The 20,910-nt window shown below is 41.7% G+C and overlaps 3 protein-coding genes across 3 annotated transcripts in view; 1 reads left to right on the forward strand and 2 right to left on the reverse strand.

The window, feature by feature from the left end:
- Window positions 1–2,507: 2,507 nt before the first annotated feature.
- On the forward strand, window positions 2,508–10,678 carry LOC308099053 (serine/threonine-protein phosphatase 4 catalytic subunit B). The gene is made up of 9 exons (XM_080447605.1): window positions 2,508–2,651; window positions 4,417–4,724; window positions 5,250–5,301; window positions 5,418–5,468; window positions 7,235–7,336; window positions 7,592–7,765; window positions 8,282–8,408; window positions 9,204–9,393; window positions 9,715–10,678. Exons 2-9 carry the CDS (start codon window positions 4,615–4,617, stop codon window positions 9,842–9,844), a joined length of 936 nt encoding a protein of 311 aa, XP_080303731.1. The 5' UTR covers window positions 2,508–2,651; window positions 4,417–4,614; the 3' UTR covers window positions 9,845–10,678.
- Window positions 10,679–11,081: 403 nt separating this feature from the next.
- The window catches only part of LOC308098187 (matrix metalloproteinase-17-like), a 12,527-nt gene continuing 2,698 nt past the window's right edge, over window positions 11,082–20,910 (reverse strand). Inside the window, exons 4-10 of the mRNA XM_080446439.1 lie at window positions 18,685–18,992; window positions 17,695–17,874; window positions 17,338–17,434; window positions 16,241–16,323; window positions 15,308–15,454; window positions 12,564–12,845; window positions 11,082–11,418 (exon numbers count right to left, since the gene is read on the reverse strand). Coding sequence (XP_080302565.1) covers window positions 11,138–11,418; window positions 12,564–12,845; window positions 15,308–15,454; window positions 16,241–16,323; window positions 17,338–17,434; window positions 17,695–17,874; window positions 18,685–18,992 — 1,378 coding nt within the window. The 3' untranslated portion in view covers window positions 11,082–11,137. The remainder of the gene's footprint in view (window positions 11,419–12,563; window positions 12,846–15,307; window positions 15,455–16,240; window positions 16,324–17,337; window positions 17,435–17,694; window positions 17,875–18,684; window positions 18,993–20,910) is intronic.
- LOC308098619 (calcium load-activated calcium channel-like) lies at window positions 19,688–20,353 on the reverse strand (the record flags this gene model as incomplete). The annotated part of the gene is made up of 1 exon (XM_080447028.1): window positions 19,688–20,353. The coding sequence occupies one exon, from the start codon at window positions 20,351–20,353 to the stop codon at window positions 19,688–19,690; it is 666 nt and encodes a 221-aa protein (XP_080303154.1).

The following is a 20,910-nucleotide window of genomic DNA, read 5'->3' on the forward strand; positions in this document are numbered from 1 at the left end:
AAATAATAAATCAATATTTGACAGTACAATACTGCTATAACACTTATTACAATTGCCAAAACAATAATTGTATTAGTTATTAATCCAAGTAACTTTGAGTTACTAAGTTACAATGAACGTGATGTGATTTGGTTTTGACCGAGATAGACCATTATACCTATAATTTATACACCATAGTAGGAGGTTGCATGCGAACAGATCTACAAGCTATCAACACGTTGCGATGCATTGCAACTTGTAGATCTTTTCTTTTTAAGCATGCAACCTCTTGTGAAATGATGATGTTACGTGAACGTGCAAAAGTAATGTAGTAATGTAACTTGTAATGTAACTAGTTACTCTTGATACTAGTAATAAGTAATATAATATTACTTTTTAAAAGAGTAATAAGTAACTAGTAATGCATTACTCTTCCTGAGTAACTCGCCCAACACTGTCCATCGGACCCCAATCTGGGAACCCAGAGCCAATTGAGAAGGAAAAACAGCGCCCTCTGCTGTTTGTACTAGAGCAGAATCTGTTCTTGAGAGATTAATCGGACCCTAACACGAATAGAAGTCAAAAAGGTTTTGTTCCTTTTTTCTCTGAAATTAGTAACACTCATGAGGCACAGTACAGTACAAAGTTAAAGGGGTAGTTCACCCCCAAAATAACTTTTTTTCTATGGATTACTCACCCCATGGAGCCTTGAATTCATGGATTTTTGTTTTGTTTTTGTCGCATTCCTTCCTTTATTATTTGATTATAATAAATTTAGCCCCATTGATTCCGGTAGGAGACACAAATGCATTTGTGTCTCCTACCGGAATCAATGGGGACAAATTTATTATAATCAAATTATTGGCTTAGGAATGTGACAAAAACAAAAAAATATCTATGAATTCAAGGCTCCAGGTGGTGAGGAATACATAGAAAAAAAGTTATTTTGGGGGTGAACTACCCCTTTAAGCTTACTCCATCGTACCTCGGTGTTGCTTGCGAGAACAGATCTTGCCAGCAAGCAACACCGTTGTACAATGGAGTATAAATTAAGCATAGTTTTGGTAAAGATGTAATACTTGTCTTTGGAAAGTTGACTGGACAATTGTCAGTTTGAACAGGCTTTTAAAAATCATCTGAAAACATTCTTGTGGAAAAGGTTTGTTTTAATTTAACCAGGTGGGGGATTATTTTAGTTTAATTTCCTATGTGCGGATTATTATCCGATGATGGCAGATTTTGTTATATTTAAAATTTGTTTTATTATTTGTTATTTAATCATTTTCTTCTGGGAACTGGACGTTCAATAGTAGGGATCATATTGTCTGAATGCAAGAATTTTGTCCGTTTTTAATGTCAATGCCTTGGTTAATGTCATGTGTTTATGTTATGTGTGGACCCCAGGAAGATTAGCTGCTGTTAGGCATCAGCCAATGGGGATCCTAATGAACACAATATCTCATTCTAGTTAAAACTTTTATATTTTAATATTTTAAACATTTATTTTATACGGTTGTTGCTACCTTGAACTTCCTACAACAAGGACCACAATAGAAAATTAGTATTTATTTAACGTTGTTATCATCGGTATGATTTATATAATGTGTGTATTTTTGGGGGCCAAATTAAATCAATCAAACTAAAGCACAAGTCAGACAAATTGAAAGTGAATAAAACCCCAATAGAAGAATGAAAGAGAACTGTAGAAGCTGCGCGCTCATGTGGATTGTGGAACAATGCGCGCCTCCGTTTTGCCCCAGTGTTGCCAGATATTGCGAGACAAATAAGCAATTAGGTCTATAAAAACAAGCCCAAAAGAAGCGACTAGGCCACATGAGCGTCGGATATTTGAAAAAGAAGAAAAAAAGTGAAACATTTTGAATATTTTTTAGAAACTTTAACACTAATCTTCATGGGTACAGTGGGAGTTGACAAGAGAATGTTTGAAATGTTTAAACAACATGAGGAGGTAAGCCTAAAATAAGATACAAGCCCCAAAAAACTGCCAAAACTTTCCAAGCAATTTTACAAAAAAGAAGCCCAAAGTCGCTTATAATAAGCGGACATGGCAACACTGGTTTGCCCAGCGCAACACCGGAAGTTGTTCATGGAGTGAACCAACGGTGTTGCCATGTCCGCTTATTATAAGCGACTTTGGGCTTGTTTTTCTGTAAAGTTGTTTCAAAATATTGGCAGTTGCGGGTTGCGTTTTTTGGGGCTTGTTTCCTAATGTTGTTTAAACCAGTGGTTCTCAAACATTTTCATGTCAAGGACCCCCTAAATTAATATGTATTTGTCCTCGGACCCCCATCCGAGAAGATGTTGTGCCAGGGACCCCATACAAGATTGGGGTTGTTAAAAATGTTTCACACCATTCAGATTGGCTATTTTCAAACAGCTGATTTAATAGGGTTCAAGTGGTAAATGCATAGATATATATCTAGCCTATGGGTAAGGTAAAACTGCCCTTCTTTTGTGCTTGTTTAAAACCACCTGGTTGCTTATATATCTCACAAAATCTGGCAACACTGTGAACCAACCGGCGAGGAGAGGAGACAGTCAGACAGACAAGAAAGGGCCGGTGGACGAAGAAAATAAGCTATTATAAAAATCCACACGGAATGAATCATCCTGCCTCTGTGTGAAGGAGCTGCTGAAAAACACACTGAACGGTATTTATCCACCATTATGCGCTTGTTGTTGTGTTCAGGTTTACCGTGTTACATTCATTCTGCTACGGAGACGGCTCGTTTGGTGGCTAATAAATTAGCCGAACGCAGCGGTGCCGTGTTGCGCCGAGATTAGTGACTTATCGAATTCCGATACGGCACCAGAGGTCACCGTTTTAGTGTTATGGAAATTGCTATAATAACAGTCGCGATACAAAGGATAAGAAGATGATATGCAGGTGAACTGAAAATGTCGTTTGCAGTGGTGTAAAGTAACTAAGTATATTTACTCAAATACTGTACTTAAGTTCAATTTTGAGGGTTTTGTTTTTACTCTACTGGAGTATTTCCAAGTGTCAGTACTTTTACTTCTACTCTACACCACTACATCCTAGAGGCAAATAATTTACTCCCAATATTATTTGAAAACCTTAGTTAATTTATACATTTTGATTATTATTAAAAAAATATACATTACCCTCTTAAGCCCTATATACATTTCGGCCATTTGAAAATAGCCGATCTACGAGCTTGTAGATCTGCTATTTTTTAATACATTTCATGCATTTGAAAACTTGTGAAATGGGATATTCTGCATAATGAGTACTTTCTACTTTTGGTAATTGGAAGCACATTTTTATGCCAATACTTTTGTACTTTTACCCAAGTAAATTTAGAACTCCGGGAGTATTTCTACATTGCAGTATTGATACTATTACTTAAGTAAAAAAATGTGAGTACCGTCCTTTCCACCACTGGATATAGCCAGGATAAATTAATTTACGCGCTCAGCTCGATCTGCAGAACAGCGACACACAGTCACTGAGAAATGGTCAGGTCGCAGTTTTCCGCGTAACGCCGTGAAGTTAGCACTAGCGGGTTAGCCAATATCTTAGACAACGACTCTGAACGGTGTGTAGATAAAGGCTCATTTCGTAATCTTACTCAGACTATGTAGGTGACAGTAGCTGACGTAAGAGCTGGTATTTTATCACCATGGCGTCAGTTTAATGACCAAATGACTGGCCAAACGTATCAACAACTACCGTCGTGAGCGTTAGCCTGCTAACATTTAGCCAGATTTTCCTCACTACGCCCAGAGGGGCCCGACGTTACTCGCCTTTGACTTTGATCGCTAAATAATACACTTAATTTGAACAGCACGTTTGTAAATATCCAGTTCCGAGCTTATTAGATTAATTTACACATTTATATTAAACTCTCAACGCAGATCGCTTGAGCATCTCAGTCTTTATTATACATAGGTTTGACTTATTATTGAAGCAACATGTACATACATATTTTTTGATTACGACTCGTTTACATGTTTTTGCATTATGGTATATTATTGTATGTCTTCAAATGTTTTGATGAATTGAATACACATGCACCCCAATGGAAACAAGCTGTAAGGATTTCTTGGGGTTATCCTTTGTTTCCTTTTGTATGAAACTGTACCTCTGTGCAGTTTTATTGCAAACTGTTAATAAAGTAATCAATCAATCAAAACCTCAGGCTTAATCTGGGGTCATACCTATGTTCCCCGGACCTATGTTCCCCCACTAAGGTTATGGTTAGGATTAGGTTTAGGTTAGGTCCTATATTCCCCGCTCTCCTATGAAAGCGGGGAACATAGAACCTGGGGAACATAGGTACGGTCCCCTTAATCTATGCTAAATCGTTCAATATTGTTGCATGTCGACAGGAAGTGATCTACAAGCTAATACAGTCACTGACTAATTGTGTTTTACATTTATCTCCTTCATAGACCCTCCCTGTTTGAAGACATCAAGTCCCCTGCTGGTCTTCAAGGGTGGGACGCTGCCTGTCTTTGCTCCCGTCTGCTGCTGTTTGTGTGAGGGGGGGGGTGAAGACCCTGTTGTGTGTTACCTTGTCGATCCCAGTGTGTGTGTGTGCGGGAGGAGGAGGAGGAGAGTGTGTGTGAGTGTGTGTAACAGCTCTACCTATGTGTGTGACAATGGGGGACATCAGTGACCTGGACAGACAGATAGAGCAGCTCAGACGCTGTGAGCTCATCAAGGAGAATGAAGTGAAAGCCCTATGTGCCAAGGCCAGGTAATCCACAACCATGGTTTTATACCACCCCACACACACACAGTCTAGGAATACACTGATGTTGACAAGTAGGAACAGTGTTCTGTTCCAAATGCTACAGATAAGAAAATAAATCAAATATGATGGATGGACAGACCTTAATTGATTTTGTGGGGAAATGCAGGTGTCATAGCAGCACTGCATTAAGCACGGGACACCGTTAAGGTTCAAGAATGAAAATAATAGACTTACAGCAGTTTGTTTGCCCAGTTATGGCACTATGGTGTCTAAATATGTATTGAAGTTAGGACACTGGGACATTTTTATTTGCAAATGAGTTTCCTTATTGCTTTCAATGTGTGAAGTGTAGTCCTTGATAGTAGTGCAGTTAAAGGCTCATTGCCTCGGCATGTGTCATGTTTAGATTAGTTTCCATAATGCAATGTAAGATGCCTCAGTCCTTTTGAATATGTTCCTGGCTTATATCACCATCATGCTCGAGAGGTTCAGATCTGAAAGGCTAACTTGTTTTTCTTTTCTTTTCAGAGAGATTCTGGTGGAGGAAAGTAATGTTCAGAGAGTAGACTCTCCTGTCACAGTGAGCACATTTTGTTTTTGTTTACTGCTCTCCATGAATGTTTGGTAATTACAATAATAATAATAAAATCAGGGATTGAAATTAATTTGCTCATTGATCCCATCTCTTCCTTTCAGGTGTGCGGTGATATTCACGGGCAGTTTTATGACTTGAAAGAATTGTTTAGAGTAAGTAAACCCCAGCATACAGTATTATTTCTTCGCATAGTGGCTCAGTTAGCTCAGTAGTATACCTGTATTTAATGCACCACAGGCTTAGATATCACATGTTTGTAAATTAACATAGTGTCCAGTGTACTGGTTCTGGTGGGGGGGGGGGAGGAAACCCTCCTTCCACTCCTTTATTAATCTTCTTGTTCATATAACATCACTCATGCCCATGTGATCTCAGGATTATTGTGCGCTGTGGCTCTGACCCTTGTACCCTTTACTTATGGAGGTTTTTGTAATGTTTTTCTTTTTACTACAATGTCGCTCCCGATAATAATAATTTAGTCCCCGTTAAGGTTGTGCGATATGCCAAAATATTCCCCGGCCATCGTCAGCCAAAAAATCTCGGATTGCCGATATATTCGCACTAGAAAAGCAATTAATGTGAGAACGGCTCCCCAGTCCTTAGCTTGGGTTATACTACGGTGTACAGCGGGTCGCTGTGAGCTTGTAGATCTGCTATTTTCCGCACACGACCCCGTCATACGATTTAAGTATACATTCGGCTGTAACACGTGCAGTTGACTGCGCGCAGCCATCGTGCCATGGATGGACCTTTCTCACTGACCAAAACTTGTTCAGACAATGAAGAATTGTAAAACATCACTTCCATACAACATACTTTTCAGGACTAAGCTAAGATCACAGGCTAGGAGATTAATTTAAGTTGAAGCGGAGTAGCCGACCGCAGTTTGCACAGCAACGATGTGGCAAAACGCATCCATCCAACGTTCATTTTTTACATAGTCTTTTTAATATTTGGACAAAATAATAAATAGTCTCTGCGGGATAGTCGCCCGCCCGGGCCGCCTTCCCCTGTAACTAAAGGGACTCGCAAAACTTGTCGGGCAACAAGCAAACTCACATTTCAAATTGTATTGATTGACTGGTTATATAAACACAACTGACACAAGTTTTAATATCCAGACTTAACAGCAAAAGTTAAGAATCAAGTCAGTGCTGGATCTTGTGAGACTGGAAGGACATGCGTTCCTGCATCATCAAGCTTGCAAATGCACAATGAGGATTTTCAGAAACTAAAGCTAGTTTCATTTTCTTTTTTACGTCTATATCTATATCTAAATATATACGGCTAACATCAAATGTACAGTAGCTGATAAATAGACAACTAGGAAAGCAAATGCTCTTTCCTCTTCTCTCCTCCGCTCCATCAGTAGGCTACCGGGGAGGGGACTGTGTTTTGTTGCCTAGACTCGTCAGAAATCGGTGCAACAAGAATCATTATTAGAATGGCCCACATTGCACGCTTTGTATTGCGCATTACATTTAATTTGGCTATATTTGAAGAGTTGAATTCTCGAGGAGGCCCCATCCCTTTGGGTTATATTATGTCAATGTGCATTTGCACATACGTGAGGTTTGTCCTCTCCATTGTTTACTCATCCTAACTATTAGGAGCAGTGGGTGCTATTAATATAGCGCCTGTGGAGGTTTAAGTATCTTGCTCAGGAACACTTCGACACATACACTGGGCAGCCTGGGGGCCTTCAGATTCCCAGACTGCATCTAAACCCATTCAGCTATGGCCGCGTTGAGAGCCGATGACCTGATGTAAATGTCAGTGTAATTTTCATAGCATTCAAAGCTCTTTCAGTTGAATGACTGGTTGACCAGGCCACAGAGAACGGGAACAAAGTGTAAAATGTATTGTCACCACTGCTACAGTTACACAGAGCCATTTGTGTAATTCTTCTGTGTCACAGGTGGGAGGAGATGTTCCAGAAACAAATTATCTCTTCATGGGGGACTTTGTGGACAGAGGGTTCTACAGTGTGGAGACCTTCCTTCTGCTACTAGCTCTTAAGGTACAAAACAAATTTGGGACCCCCCGCTTGACTGTTCCATATATTTACCCTCGAAAGAGGACTTGGAAAAGTGTTGTATCCACTAACATCCAGTATGATGTAAATGGAAGAAAAAAAGCTGCCTCTGTTTTAAGGATTCAACTTCCAGTTTTTTGTCAAGCCTCAGGCTTTAAAAAATCCTTTCTGTACGTGAAATCTCCACCCTTCCCCATCATCCCCACCCTTCCCCTCCATCCCCCTGCTTGTGTTCCGCAGGTGCGGTATCCAGACAGGATCACCCTGATCCGGGGGAACCATGAGTCGCGGCAAATCACACAGGTCTACGGCTTCTACGACGAGTGCCTCCGCAAGTATGGCTCGGTCACAGTCTGGCGGTACTGCACCGAGATCTTCGACTACCTATCGCTCTCTGCCATCATCGACGGAAAGGTGCGCCCGCTCTCTCCGCACAGTGATGAGCATCGCTCATGTCTTATGTGTGGTTACCTGCTTTGATGCCCAACAACCACGTGTTCTGCCATGCTTTGATATGAGTGGAACCAGTCAGTCAAGATTTATTCATGCAGCACATTTCGTGTTGAATTGCAAATGTGCATGCAAAATTTAAAGGAAATTATGATGTTGCAGTGATTAGGCGTATTCGATATTAATTTCTCCATACTCACGAAAAAAGCGTGTTTGACGATAAACATCCACAATGAATCAATGACAAACCGTGTAGAACTTGTTGGCAGCTGCATTCTTGAAAACTTGGCTGGGTGTTGGAGCTGCGTCATTTTAACAAGCTGCATTCTTTATCAAAACAAAAGTACATTCCACAACACTGAAATGTGTGCTGTAGTATTGATGTATTAAGTCACAGTATATGATGAGCCACAAATGTCGATGTAACTGCAATCTCGCTGCTTCCGTCCTATATCCTGACACTCACTGTCCGTTCCTCAGATCTTCTGCGTACACGGTGGCCTGTCTCCCTCCATTCAGACACTGGACCAGATCCGTACCATCGACAGGAAGCAGGAAGTGCCCCATGACGGACCCATGTGTGACCTTCTATGGTCGGATCCCGAAGGTACAAAGCCCAAAACCCCTCTACCGGCATCTGGTTCACCCCTTTCTCTAGCATGAGGCTGTGTTGTCTTAGTTCAAGTGTTGATGGGTGTCAGTGTTTGTTTTGATGGGTGGTGGCAGGCTGGGGGAAGCAGAGAGAGGGAGTGCCTGGTGGTGGTATGCAGGCTTACAACATTGCTGTCAGGTGGAAAATAGGACATTCATTTATGAAAAACAAAGATACAAATAGAGATACAAGGTTTCTGCCCTACAGCAACAATATATACAATGTTAAATCTGGACAATGAGGTATCCATTTTCTTAGTAAAAAAAGGGAAAGATAGGGTTTTTCTGGGTGGCCCAGCCCATGACCGTGGCACACTGGGTTTGATTTAGTCTCACCGCCTGTATCACACACTCTTCTCATGTACCATTCTGTCATCTTGTAAACACCAATCAAAGGCCAGAGGTTGTGCTTGCACTTGACACACTTGTATTAGAATGTGAACCCACACTGATGCACAAATCCACTTGAGTAATACAAGCAGATTTTCATGCTCTTTATTATCTCCTGAAGGCGGTAATTTGGCCCATCCTACCTTTAGGAGTGGTGAGCAGCCACCGTACAGCGCTCGGGTACCAGCTCCAGTTGTTTTGCCAGTACCTTGGTCAAGCAACACCAGTACTTGTGTTGGCCCTAAGGTTCCAGATCTGCTGGACAATCTAGCCACTCTTCCATTATTTGCCGTTATCAAGTGTCCTGGCGACCCATCATGTTCAGACATTCAGGCTGACTGTGTTCTCCGTCTTGCTTCAGACACCACAGGCTGGGGGGTGAGTCCCCGGGGGGCTGGCTATCTGTTTGGGAGTGACGTGGTAGCCCAGTTCAACGCTGCCAACGACATCCACATGATCTGTCGAGCTCACCAGCTGGTCATGGAGGGCTACAAGTGGCACTTCAACGAAACGGTGCTCACTGTCTGGTCAGCACCCAACTACTGCTATAGGTGGGTTGGAACAATTAATATACTAATCCTTTTATAAATGCTGTGATTAGCTTCATGCAATCTGGAAAGTGACCGCCTCTGACTGAAGAATCTCAATCTTTGTCATCGGAGAGATAAAATGATGCCATTTACATGCTGTCAAAAGCAGATTAACCGCCTCTGTTGTTAGAGCGTGTGAGTGAGAGTATGTACAACACTCATTGCTCCTGTTAAGCTAAAGTGAAACCCAGTCATATGGTTATTATGGTTATATCCATATGATATGCATTGTGTATACCACCACATTCATATCGTTAATTGATCATCTGGTCTTCTCTTTAGATGTGGCAATGTGGCGGCCATTTTGGAGCTGGACGAGCACTTACAGCGGGAGTTCATCATATTCGAAGCGGCACCGCAGGAGACCAGGGGAATCCCCTCCAAGAAACCAGTGGCCGACTACTTCCTGTGACCCTCTTCGGCCGCAGGAAGTCCTGTCATCAGGACATGGGTCACATGGTTGACTCTCAGCGGCACAGTTTCATACCAGCTGAAACTGGGCCTGTGACTCTAAAGCCTGAATTACATTTGGTTGCGTGCAGGTGTTGTACACCTAAACCAGACGCTCCACAAGCTCGAGCTTGTTAAGGCGTCGTGCACCGAAGAGCAGAGATCGGCTATTGTGGATCGGCTATTTTCTGTGCACGACGCCCGCACGCAACCAAGTGTGAATCAGGCATAACTTCTTTTCAGTTCTGTGAAATGGCCATCAGATGTCTTTTCTTCTTCCTCAGTCTCCTATTTCCATCTCTCTCTGTCGCTCCCTGTAGATACGGCCCCACATACACTCACACATCCTGTAGTATTTTTACATGATCATTGTCACATAGACTGAGGGGTACAAGGAAGGAGGTAGATATTTTTTTTAAGATATGCAGAATTAGGAAATCTCATAATTTCTCACTTAGGGAATTTTCATTGATGCATACACTCTCTTAAATGTTCCTTTTTATCTTTTTTGAGTTTTTGTATAATTGTTGCTGACGGAATTAATGGCAAAATGATCTCTTCTTTTCCACACCACTTGACTAATACTGTTTATGTCTGCCTTGTCCTCCGTGTCCTGCTATTTAACAAACGGTCAATGCTGCTGCTCGGCACCGTTGACTTAAACCAGAAATAAAATGACTGGTCTAAAGGTAAATATCTATATTCAGTTTTCCTCAATTCCTCAAAGCTACAACTCTATGTAGGTCTGTTGATTTTGATATTGTGAGAATAAAGTTTTGTATCAATGCTCCTTTAATTCAAGGTGTGGTTTCATTGTGCAAGTAAAGAAGGTAACCTTGCCAGGGTTTCATTAGGTTGAGTGTTAAGAAGAAGCTAAAGATGGCTGTTGAATTAACGCTTAGCTGCTTAATTGTCTATTAGGTTACTGCTTAATTGTCTATTAGGTTGTTAGTGAAGTGTTATAGTGACAGTATGTAGTTGAAAGACAATTATACTGTAAATCCACAAGATGGTGCTAAAATACAAATTTGCCAAAAGAAGACTGCTTAATAAATCACACTTGGTCTTTATTTTACTCAATGAAGATCTTGTAGAAAAGATGCACAATGTAAAATGTATTTTAAGTGCAATGTGGCATTGCACTTAAAATTAAGAAAATACAAAAATAAGATTAACGCATCATAAAGTGACATGTCCCTGTAATCCAGCACTGGTGGTAGCAGCTCATGGAGCATTACCATTTGACATAAATAACTTAAAGAACACCTAAAAGGTTAAACTGAACAACCGAGTTAAAAAAACAGACTGACAGCATTACTAGCCAATGTGCTGCTTGAAGAGTCTGAGCCGTACTTGTGTCACAGTGACATGCTTGTCCTCTGTGCTCAGGGACCTTGGTCAGCAGAGTGGGTCTTGGCTCCGGTATCTCACATTGCATCCAGTCCACAGCAACAGATTTTGGTGTTAGGTTGTTTAAATCTAATTCCCCTCTCTTTAGTATCCAGTAGGACATGTCCTTGAAGAAATAGCTGTTTCCTTGAGGGAAGAAAAAGATGATTTATATTATGCTCATTTTGTATTTTCATATCATTTTAAAATGAATGAAAATAAGATTGAACCATGAGAGAGCACAAGATAACAGAACGTAAAAGTATTTTTTTTCCTGGCAGCCATATTCACAAATACGTGTTACCAACCAATAATAATTAAGGCTGTTCCATTCAGGTCAAACAGAGTCAGGCTGCTGCTATTATGCATGTTGGCTCACTGGAAATACTGCTTCGACTAAATGGAACTGAGCCAATTACCAACATTGGTATTACACAACTTTTTGTTTATATTGTTGACATGAAAAAGGTCGAAGTCGAAGACTGATGACGGGATAAAACAAACGTCACTTTAACCACTAAAACCCAATATACTTCATCGCATGACGAATAGCGAAAATAGCTGATCTACAAGTTGTGAGCTTTGCATGACATGCCCGGTTATAATGCCATGCCCAAAATAGACATGTCATCATACAGTATGCAACGCAGACTTACACACTGGTGCCAAATTCAAGCTCACGTTGAGATCTATGCCAGTGTTTTCCAACCTGGGGTCTGGGCCCCCCTTTGGGGCATGTCACAAAAACACGTGCGTCCTCGTGTGGGAGGGACTCGGCTTTTGTCAGATGTAAGAAGGGAGGGGGGGGTCCAATGATCTACATCATTGGTTCCCAAAGCCCGGTCCTTGGGGGGGGGGGGGGTACCAGGGGGTCGCCAGCAAAATTTGTTATAGCGTTACAATCATTTTAACCACAAACCCATATCAATTTGGGGCGTCCTTGACACAAAAAGGCTTGAGTTATGAGCACTCAAAGGGACAGTTCACCCAAAGCATTTATTTTTTTCTATCAATTAGTCACCCCATGGAATTCATGGATATTTTTTAGTTTTTGTCGCATTTCTAAGCCAATAATTTGATGACCAGCGGACTGGTAGGCAGCGGCTCCGGTAGGAGACACAAAGGAGACTCTTTGTGTCTCCTTCCGGAACAGCTGCCGGTCATCAAATTATTGGCTTAGGAATACGACAAAAACAAAAAAATACCCCTGAATTCAAGTCTCCATGGGGTGACAAATCAATAGAAGTGAACTATCCCTTTAACATTCATCTCATGTGTACCAGCTAGCTCACCATCTCCCCAGCTGATGATATCGTCGGGCTCAGAGGGGACCCCCGTCCACAGAGAAGCCGTCCTGGGGTACCCGGCCTCCAGTCTCCTGTCCCGCCCGCTTTCGTCAAACCTCCAGAACTGGCCCTCGCTGAACAGGTACGTCTTGTGGTTGTGCGTCCACACGAACGCGGCCTCCACCCTCGGCGGTGGCTGTCCCCTCGTGGTGCTCATGCCCCAGTCGTCCAGGGGACGCGGGTACCCGGGCAGAGCCACCCTGTCCTTGAACATCCAGTACTGATCCCCTACGATGTAGGTTTAAAGGAGAGATGTTTGTAAACTCCAAATCAGTGGCTCCCCAAACGTTTTCAGCTTGAGACCCACAAGAGAAATGTGGTGTTTCCCCCGGGGAGTAAAAAGTAGAAGAATTAGTAAAAATACAAAATTATAATTTATGTTTTTGAAAATATCTGAAAATCTTTTCACCAATGTTAAAAATATATATTTATATTTCCCCATTTTTTCTGAAAGTGTTTGGAAAACAAAATGTTTTAGAAAGATTTTAGAGGGAAAAAAGTAGGAAAGGTAAAAAAAAAAGAAAAAAATGGTTATTTCCTCGACCCGCAAAAACAGGTCCACGACCCACAAATGTGTCACGACCCTGTGTTTGGTAAACACTGTTCTAAATGTAAACTGTACGTAAAGTGCACAGAGGAAGCATTGCATAACCTCCAACAGGGGAGATACTGGTAATGTAGGTCAGCAGTTGCAGGAATGCATGTTCAAAACAAAAAGATGGAATATTTTGAGATGGGGGGGTCCGTGGCCAAATACATATATTTGTTTATGAGCGCGCGGCACTCGGTGCCGCTCACTCATAAACAAATGAGCTTGTATATCTGCTATTTTTAAATAGACAAAAGTATAAAATAATGGTTATAGCAAAAAAAGAAAACTAAAATGACACAGGATCCGTTCCCGCATTGAATAGGTTAAAATGACAATGTTTCTCAAACTCTTTAATTTCAAGGACCTCCAGTTTGATTATGCATATTAGCCCATGGACCCTAATTTGATGCATGTAATCTCTGGGACCCCATTCTGCACCAAAGAAATCGAGTATTAATTTACAAATGTGTACAAATGGAACCAAATGGACCTGTAAGCGCCATGTCTAGGGGCTGCCCAGCAATATATAAAGTAATTAAAATAAGCCCTTCCTTTACCAGCTCGAACATTAACGTACATATTAATGCATCAATAAGTATAACACAATAAAGTCATATTTGTTATTCTGGGCCATTCTGCACAATGAGTACTATTACTTTAGGTGCTTTAAGTATATTTTGATCCTAAAAAATCTGTACTTTTACCTAAGTCAAATAGTAATACTAATGTAACTACACCGTATTTCTACACCGTGGCATTTCTAAATCATTGGTTCTCAAAGTGGGGTCTGGGGACCCCCAGGGGTCCTTGGGGGGTACCAGGGGGCCACCAGCAAAACGAGTTAGCGTTATAATCATTTTAACCACTTTACCAAAAATATTTTATACTTTGGATATTCAAACATAGCAGATATACAAGCTCATAGCGCGTCACTTCGTGCCGCGCTGTGAGCTTGTAGATCTGCTGTAGATCTGCTTGTACAAACAGAGTTAAATAAGCGCTGAGGATTTTACAATGTAGATTGGAGTCGAGAAAAAATGCAATGGTATGGAATGGGGGCCAGTGGACTAATGCAGTGATTCTCAGCCTTTTCTGGATCAGGGCCCACTTGACAATCTCAAAAGTGTCCATGGCCCACGTGCATTTTAATGATCAATCAATCGATTTGTGTTTTCCGGCTTTGATCAATGGACTGGAACTATAACAGTAGGTCCTATTCCTATTTATCACAAATTAAAACAACATTTTCAAGGTTTTAAAGAAGAAAAGACCATGTGGTTCTTTTTTTATATTAATGTGATATTATCATTGAAATCTTAGTGTTTCGCCAATTATTTGGGGGCCCCACTTGCAATACCCTCGCGGCCCACCGGGGGGACCCGGCCCACCACAGGTTGAGAATCACTGGACTAATGCATTTCGTCTCTGTCGGGTGGAAACCTCATATGTCCAAAACGGTTACTTACATACATACATACAGTGGTGGAAAAAGTACTCACATTCTTTACTTAAGTAAAAGTATCAATACTGCAATGTAGCAATACTCTGTTACAAGTAAAAGTCCGGAATTCAAAATGTACTTGAGTAAAAGTAAAAAAGTATTGCTATCAAAATTTACATAAAGTTCCAAAAGTAGAAAGTACTCATTATGCAGAATGTGCCATTTCATACGTTTTCAAATGTATAAAATGTATACAAATATTTTACAAAATTGCCGATCTACAAGCTCACAATGCAATGCATTGTGAGCTTGTAGATCGGCTATTTTCAAATGGCCGAAATGTATATAGGACTTTATAGAAGTGGGTAATGTATGTTTTGTAATAATCATCAAAATCTACAAAGTAACTAGTAACTAAAGTTTTCAAATAATTGTAGTGGAGTAAAAGTATAATATTTGCCTCTGAGATGTAGTGAAGTAGAAGTAAAAGTACAGAAAATTGGGAATACTCCAGTAAAGTAAAAATACCTCAAAACTGTACTTAAGTATGGTACTTGAGTAAATATACTTAGTTACTTTACACCACGTTACGCCTACACACACACACACACACACACACACACACATACACACACACACACACACATACACACATACCGATGAAGAAGACGATGTGTCCGTCAGTCCGTTCATACACAGCGTCCACGGCGGTCAGCCCGGCTGGGAGGCCCAGCCAGAAGTTGTGAATCAGCGCTGGTTTTCTAGACATCAGTGAACTCCGCTGGACCCTCCAGAAGAAAGCACCTTAACAAAGACCAGGAATCATTATCGTTGCTGTCGGAGCAGAAACCTCTTATCTCCAATGATATTTTTAACCTTTTGAGTTTTTTCGTAAAATGAATGCCCTACTTGATCATACTACAGCGTCACACAAAACTATCAAAAGTAGCAGATCTACAAGCTCGAAATGCGGCGCCAAGCGACACGTTTTGATCTTGTGGATCTGCTGCGTTTGCTGTTTTTGATTTTGAATCCTGAGAAGTAACAGTTTTGGACATATGAGGTTTCCACCCGACAGAGACGATATAGTGAGTGTGTGTGAGTGTGTGTGTGTGTATTACTATACTAAGGACCAAATGTTCCCACAGGTATAAGTACTATTTGAGAAATAGACATTGTAAGGACCGTTGTCCTGGTCCTCCTCACAAGATAAATTGTTGTTTTATGGTTAAAAAAATATTTTTAGAGATAGATTTTCAAACGGAAAAAGATTCAGGTTGGGGTTAGGTTCAGGATTAGACATACATAAGTTAGGTTTAGGCATTAGATATTGAGTTATGCCTGATTCACACTTGCACGCTGGTGTCGCACACCCAAAAATAGCCGATCTACAAGGCCACAACGCATCGAAGCGCGACGCGTTGAGGGCTTGTAGATCGGCTATTTTTCGGCTTTAGGCTTATGGTTAAAAATGTGGCACTTTGAAAAATTTGCCATTCATAAGACCAATGTCTTAAAATGTTGATGTCCTCACAAGTATAGTAATACAAATATATATGTGCGTGTGTGTGTGCGTGAGTGTGTCCTTACCTTTGAAAAAGAATACCTCCCCCCTGATGTTGGCGACCGCGTCATACCTTCCAGTGCAGCGGTCAGGCAGGGTAGGATCTGGGCTGTGGATGCATAGATGTATGGATGTTAGTTCAACATCATTCAGCTACAGTATGGATGAATAGATGTATGGATGTTAGCTCAACATCCTTCAGGTGATCTATTTTCACTACTTTTGTGCAACACTTGTATGATGAAGTAGGGCATTAAAGGTAGGGTAAGTGATGTTTTTTGGTTAAAAAAAGCTTTGTTTTTTGTTTAAGGTTAAAGCACTATATTCTGATAGTATTTAAAACTTATTTTAACAAGGATTGCTATCAGAATATAGAGCTATTTAACACTTATTTTAACTCACTTAAAAAAAAATCACGTAATCACCTTTAATTTACAGAAAAAAACGTTAATATTTGAAACATGGAGATACAAGGTGTCTGCCCTACAGCAACAATATGAACGTTCCAGAACAGTCATATGCATGTATGCAAGCTGCATCACAAGACAGAAGTGGTATAGTGTCAGTATCACTTTTGTTCACTGGGGATTTTTCTTCACCATGGCACTTTGAATAGTTTCTGTGCTTAAGCTAGGCTGTAGAGATTAAACTAATAAATACAAAAACAAAACAACTAACTACTAAGTTAAGAGTTAAAGCTGCAATCCGGGACTAAAACATTATTTTAACCAATCTGTATGGTAGAGTAAACAATATAATTAGTACACCTGCAGTGGCTGGAGGTGGTCTCCCTGCTCTTCCACTGAGACATTTAGACCTGCCCGGTGTCGGGTAGGACACCCACTGGTTGACAATTAGTACTGCCTGAAGCTCATAAGCCCAATATCTCCGCTGGTCAAGCAGGTATTGGGTCTCGGCTCAGCACAGCAGTATAATGTTTGCTCTCCCATGCGGGAGACCAAACCCCGTTCAAATCCCATTGACGACACAAAATTGATAGCTGCTAAAGGCAGTGCCTGTTCCTTCCCAATGACCTGTTACCCGGCCATTCTTTACGGAAAATAATGAGAGCCACTAGATGAAGACAACACCTTTAATTGAACTGATAAAAGAGTCAACTCACTGTGGTGTGTTTCTGGGGGGAGGAGGGCTGGGGATATTTGGTAGACTGGGGTCGGTAGGGGCCACAGTGGGGGGTCGGTGTGACTTGGCTCTCCGTCCTTTGAAAGAAAAAACATCTCAAATGAGACAGATATCCATGCTATGTACTTGCTTGTGTGTACTGTATGGCCAACAGAGACACTTTGTGTTGAATGCCTAGGGTGATAAGCTATGTACAGTATATCAATAACCATACAGCTTTTGCATTAAAGTATACCGTGTGTGTGTGTGTGTGTGTGTGTGTGTGTGTGTGTGTGTGTGTGTGTGTGTGTGTGTGTGTGTGTGTGTGTGTGTGTGTGTGTGTGTGTGTGTGTCATACCATAGACTGCCTGTATAGCCCACCTATCATCAGTGGGCAGTGTGTAGCTGGGGATGTCCCCCACTGAGCCCTGGTAGTAGGGCTTCATTATGGACACGTCTGAGGAGGAGTGGGACAGACCCAGGGCATGACCAAACTCATGGACGGCCACCGTGAACAGGTCTGAAGTACCTTGCGCATCTGAGACACGGAGAAACAGAGAGACAAAAGAGAGCACACAGTAAACCTTAATGCGGTGGTAACCAACCTTTTCAAGCCCATGAGCACTTTTTAATCCAATGTGTAAGCCGAGATCTACCATGTTCCAAAAAAACACTTGCCACAAGTACGACATTATCATATTTAATGTAACCACATAATCCCTGGCGTCCCTATTCTGGGCATGTACACATGCCCAGGCAAAAAAAAGGAGGGGACCATGTATAGACCCCCAGTCAATCATTGGATTTAAATGGTTAAACCAAAACCAAAAAAATAAAAGAAAATGTATAATAAAATGAAAATATGTCCAGACTTTTATGTGTGGAATAAAAGTATTGATCTTTCTTCCCCACAAAATATTATGACAGTTAAATAATCATTTTATTAATATTGCCTGGTGTCAAAATGCTAGCCTTATTGGTTTGTTTACCTCTATAAGCCGAAAGCTAATGGCAGCCATTATGCGTCCGTTTTCATTGGGTAAGGTGCTTTTTAACCTAACTATATCCTTGTAAGGCATTACAATGTTTAGACTACATTATTGCTGCCTTATGGAAGAGATGTGAAAATAACAAACCTCAAACAACAGATGTGTTGTAAAAGTGCAGTGGCTGAATGTTGTCTAGTGCTCCTTTAACTCCCAGAGATACAGACCCTTCAAGTTCCATTTGGTTGCATTTGTACACGCACAATTTTTACCCTTTTTTTTGTATTTGGACTATAATATGACTATTTAATAACAGGCTATGTTATTTATCTGCTAGATAACAACTTCTTTGTGCGTCTCACCTCCGTAGCCGTAGCTCCAGCTCTCCCCATCGTCAAAGTGGGTGTCGCCCGCCATTAGGGCAGTGCCGGGGTAGAAGGCGTGGGCCAGGGTGCCCCCTGCGCCGTCGAAGGGGTATCCGTCGTCGTGGTAGGAGGAGGTGAACTCCACCCTGATGTCCCCCTCTGCTCCGCCTCCGCCCTGCAGGGGGACGAAGTCCAGAGGGATCGCGTCGCTCCACGCTTTGAGGGCGTAGGTCAGGATCAGCTCCACCAGGCCTGTCTGCTGGTGGAGCGAAGGGGATCGATCCGGGGACGGGTAACTGTGGACACTGGGGTGTGGGGGGGGGGGGGGTTGAGATTGAAGAGTTAGGAGAGGAAAGGAGACTCACAACTCATACACAACATCTGTTACAGACAGTTTGGCAAGGAATGAGAGAAATGGCAGTGGAGTCGTTGACAAACTAGTTGCTGAATTCTAAAAAGATGTAAAAAAAAGAGAAAAAATAAACTAAGACAGGGTCTAATAACGGGCTGGCTGCCATGTAGATCTCAAACGTCATGTGGCCAGCCTATGATCTCCTGTCATCTATGACAAATCTACAACATACAGTATTATCCTCCTGAAAACTGAGGAAAATGAACAATAACAATATATCAAAAAAAGGCAAAAAAGGCTTCTGCCGTCAAGACAGATAGAGGCCCTCAGAATTCATAGAAAAGAGGAAGGCTTGGACACGTAGAGGCCATGCAAACAGGCAGGTGGCGCTTCAGCAAACATCTGATCATACATAGAAAGATGCAGGCATTAGAGTGCTTCACTTAGACCCTTTTTGGTTCAGGGACACCAGGACTGTCCCTGGAGCAGCACAGTTCATTGGGCCTGCTGGGAAGATTGATAAGCTCAGCCTCCTCTTTATTTCTTTGTTTATTTGGTAGGAACAGTGCACATTAACGAACACTGAAACCGGATTTAGCGTACGCTAATGCTCCAACCGTAGTCCCCAAAAAGGCCTCAGACGCCGGTTCAGATGGAAGGTGTGGCCAGTCTCTGCTTGGCAGTAGGCCTCTTTCTTGGTCCTGGATTTTGGCAGACATTCTCAGTGGTATGACTTTGCTCAACCTCATCACTACTGTGAACAGCTGTAAGACCAGCCTGTTGTCTCGCCGCTCTGGGGGGCGCGCGACCAAACATCTTCTGGATGCACTGTCTGAGTGACATGGTGCAAAGGATGTAGAGGAAGATGAAGGAGCAGTCAGTGTAATCCTCGCCCGGGAGGTTGCTGTGAGACATCCCCTGGATATAGGTCAGTGGGACGAATGGTAATTTGGCTACGACCTTCCCTTGAAAAATGGCATTGAACTGGCTCATCAATAACTTGAAGAGAATGGCTAAAACAACCATGGCCTTTTGTTGTAAAAAAGCCAGCTCGCTGTTGTTCTCATTCAATGACTTTTCTTGTCTCTCAATCTTTTTCTTTTGTGACTCTGTGTTCTTCTCAAGCTTTCTGCTTTGCGTTTCCATCGTTTCCTTTTTCTTCTCAAGTTTTCGTCTTTGCTCTTCCACCACAGGCGTTAGCCTCTTGTATGTTTCAGTCCGGTACACTAAAAGCCATGTAACCCCTTCACCTAACAACGCGGTGCCAACAGAGATCAACACAATAATAATAGTGTCTTGAAACATCATAGTCATATGAGGCTGTCCTAGGTCAATCTCTATTTAGTAGAAATGATCTCTCTTTCCTTTTCTTAGGACTCAGTTAAACATCAAATGAGCACTTTGCAAACAGAAACGCACAAACGAGCTCTCTTATGTTGCCGGTGTCATCACAGTTAGTTCCGATCTCGCATTGTGATTGGCTGAGAGGCATTGGCAATGTATCCAAATATAGAAATAATACATAAAATATTTTGAAAGCTCATGTGTCGCGATGTGACATGTTGTGAGCTTGAGGATAAACCTTTTGAAATGTTTTGAAATACATTTTAATATTGCAAAGAAGGCATTCATATCATACTTGCCAGCCTCAGTCGTAACGGATACCACCGCGAGTTAGACCGTGTCACAGGATGCCTGGAACTCCATATATGCCGATAAGTGACATATTCAAGTCTGACATCATAGACCCTATTTTTGGGCATGACCGACATTGGGACTCCATATACATATGGATATGACTGACTCATAGCGACATCACCAGGATGACACAAGCACCGAAGCCAACAATATAAAAGGCCTCGAACCTCTCC

The sequence above is a fragment of the Gymnoscopelus braueri genome, assembly GCF_963280865.1.
Source record: "Gymnoscopelus braueri genome assembly, chromosome: 13".
Taxonomy (NCBI): domain Eukaryota; kingdom Metazoa; phylum Chordata; class Actinopteri; order Myctophiformes; family Myctophidae; genus Gymnoscopelus; species Gymnoscopelus braueri.